The 2,766-nt window shown below is 50.9% G+C and overlaps 1 protein-coding gene across 1 annotated transcript; it reads left to right on the top strand.

Annotated features, from left to right (window-relative positions):
- Positions 1 to 833: 833 nt before the first annotated feature.
- On the top strand, positions 834 to 2,561 carry LOC106511302 (ATP-binding cassette sub-family A member 1; the record flags this gene model as incomplete). Its single annotated transcript, XM_014000052.1, is given in 8 exon segments — positions 834 to 960; positions 1,055 to 1,117; positions 1,186 to 1,292; positions 1,375 to 1,516; positions 1,603 to 1,737; positions 1,847 to 1,950; positions 2,069 to 2,161; positions 2,318 to 2,561. Coding segments are annotated over 8 exon segments (1,015 nt in total), but the record flags the coding sequence as incomplete, so codon positions are not given.
- Positions 2,562 to 2,766: the final 205 nt, after the last annotated feature.

The following is a 2,766-nucleotide window of genomic DNA, read 5'->3' as shown; positions in this document are numbered from 1 at the left end:
CGGTGTCCACACTGTTTCCTGTAGTGTTAACAGCCAATCAGAGTGCTCGATACAAAGATATTGATTTTATAGTTTTTTTAATGACAGAGGACCAGATCTGATCTGAAATACCTCATCAGCTCCTGGAAGAACGACACAGCATTGATCTGTGATCTGATCAATGTTTCATCTGATTGATCTGTGATCTGATTGATCTGATCGATTAGAGATCTGACTGATCTCTGATCGGATTGATCTTTGACCTGATCTTTGATCTGATCGATGTTTGATCTGATCGATCTTTGTTCTGATCTGTGATCTGATTGATCTCTGATCGGATTGATCTGTGATCTGATCGATCTGTGATCTGATTGATCTTTGATCTGATCGATGTTTGATCTGATCGATCTCTGACCTGATCGATGTTTGATCTGATCGATCTGTGATCTGATCGATGTTTGATCTGATCGATTTGTGATCTGATCGGTTTGATCTGATCTCTGTGATCATCCTGTGTGTCTGACTGCAGCACTTTAAGTGTTCGAGACTTCTGTTTGTGCTTGCACTGATTCGAATCTGTTTGTATTTCTGATCAACATGTTTGTTGTTGTGCTGCTGATGGAAGAACAGCTGTTACGGCTAAACGAGCAAAATAAATCGACTTGAATCGATCGCCTCCACCCGACTGCTTCACACACACACACACACACACACAAAACTTTTCTGCACAAATAACAGCTGAAACATNTGAGCAATTCAAATTCAGTTCCTGCTGGCACAAGATTTATCCCATACCGTTGGACCAATCACAGCTCAGTCTAACCCTGTGTGTGTGTTTGTGTGTTTGTGTGTAGGCCGGTAAGTAAACTCACCAAACTGGGAGCACTGGGAGAGGAAGATGAAGARGTGGCCCGAGAGAGACACCGGATAGTCCAGGGCCTTGGCCAGGGGGACATCCTGGAGCTCCGGCAGCTCACCAAGGTGGGCGGGGCTTACACCTGGAATGGGGGTTTTGTACAGGTGGCGGGAGCGGGAYGKTGAACCGATCTGACGGAGCGTGTCTTGTGTCCTGCAGGTGTTTAAGAGGAAGCAGAAGCCGGCGGTGGATCGACTGTGTGTCGGGATCCCACCCGGAGAGGTAAGGACTGTACAGGTGTGGTCCCGGTCCGGACCCGGTGCAGGTAAACATGGTTTGTTTCCTCTCAGTGTTTTGGGCTGCTCGGCGTGAACGGAGCCGGGAAAACGACCACCTTCAAGATGCTGACRGGAGACACCATCGTGACCAGCGGGGAGGCCTTCTTAGCCGGGAAGAGGTAAGTCCAGAACCTGGTCTGAGATCCGTTTGTCCATGTGAACCCTGTCCTGGGTAAAAGTCCCGTCTTTGTGTCTCGGCAGCATCCTCAGGGAGATCGACGAGGTCCACCAGAACATGGGCTACTGTCCTCAGTTCGACGCCATCAACGACCTGCTGACAGGAAGAGAGCACCTGGAGCTGTACGCCGTCCTCAGAGGTGTCCCTGAGCAGGACGTCTGCGACGTGAGTGACAAGCACACGAGGTGACGCGCGCGGCGGTGGGTGCGGTCGTGCTGCCGAGCTGTGATTGGCTGCTGTTTGATTGACAGGTGGCAGAGTGGGGCATCAGGAAGTTGAGTTTGCTGAAGTACGCAGACAAACGAGCAGGAAGTTACAGCGGGGGCAACCTGAGGAAGTTGTCCACTGCCATCGCTCTGATCGGAGCGCCACCAGTCGTCTTCCTGGTAGGACGCCTCCTCTTCCTCGCCTTCCTCCTCCTCCTCCTCCTCCTCCTCCTCTTCCTCATCTCTTTGAGCAGCTTCATGACTCAGGAACTTTATGTCCTTGTTTCAGGACGAGCCCACCACCGGGATGGACCCCAAGGCCCGCCGAGCCCTCTGGAACTGCATCCACAGCATCATCAAGGAGGGACGCTCCGTTGTCCTCACGTCCCACAGGTGAGACACTCTCTGTGTCCCTGTCCTCACTGTGTCTCTGTCCTCAGTGTGTCTGTGTTAACAGTGTGTGTGTGTGTGTGTGTGTGTGTGTGTGTGTGTGTGTGTGTGTGTGTTGCAGCATGGAGGAGTGTGAGGCTCTGTGCACCAGGATGGCCATCATGGTGAACGGCAGGTTCAGATGTCTCGGCAGCGTCCAACACCTGAAGAACAGGTAACAGGTTTTCAAAGTAAAACGTCTCAGAAACAGAGCAATATTTCAAAATAAAACTCTCTCAGTTTAACTGTCTGACCACCAGAGGGCGACCTCCTGCCTGAGCGGTGGTCAGTGGCTCCTCTGGGCCTCACGCTCYTGTTTCCTCTGCACCAGGTTTGGAGACGGGTACACCATCATCCTGCGGGTGGCGGGACCCGACCCGGACCTGCAGCCCGTCATGAAGTTCATCGAGAGCGAGCTGAGCGGCAGCACGCTGAAGGAGAAGCACCGCAACATGCTGCAGTACCAGCTGCCGTCCTCGCTCACCTCYCTCGCCCACATCTTCTCCATCCTCGGCAAGAACAAGGACACGCTCAGGATCGAGGACTACTCCGTCACTCAGACCACGCTGGATCAGGTACACGTGCCAGGACAGGGGTCCGGTATGGGATCAATGTTGTGCCAACAGGAAATGAATTTGAATTGCTCAGATTGAATCTGAATGTGCAGAATTTCAAACCGAATGCATTGGTTTGAAAATAAATTTCACTAAATTAAAACTGAATTTAAAGTTTTGAATTTGAATTAATTTGCTTTGAAACTGTATTTTGGTTTATTAAAAA

Source organism: Austrofundulus limnaeus, unplaced genomic scaffold (assembly GCF_001266775.1).
Source record: "Austrofundulus limnaeus strain Quisiro unplaced genomic scaffold, Austrofundulus_limnaeus-1.0 Scaffold2661, whole genome shotgun sequence".
NCBI classification, from domain to species: Eukaryota; Metazoa; Chordata; class Actinopteri; order Cyprinodontiformes; family Rivulidae; genus Austrofundulus; species Austrofundulus limnaeus.
This window is presented reverse-complemented; position numbering and strand designations above follow the sequence as displayed.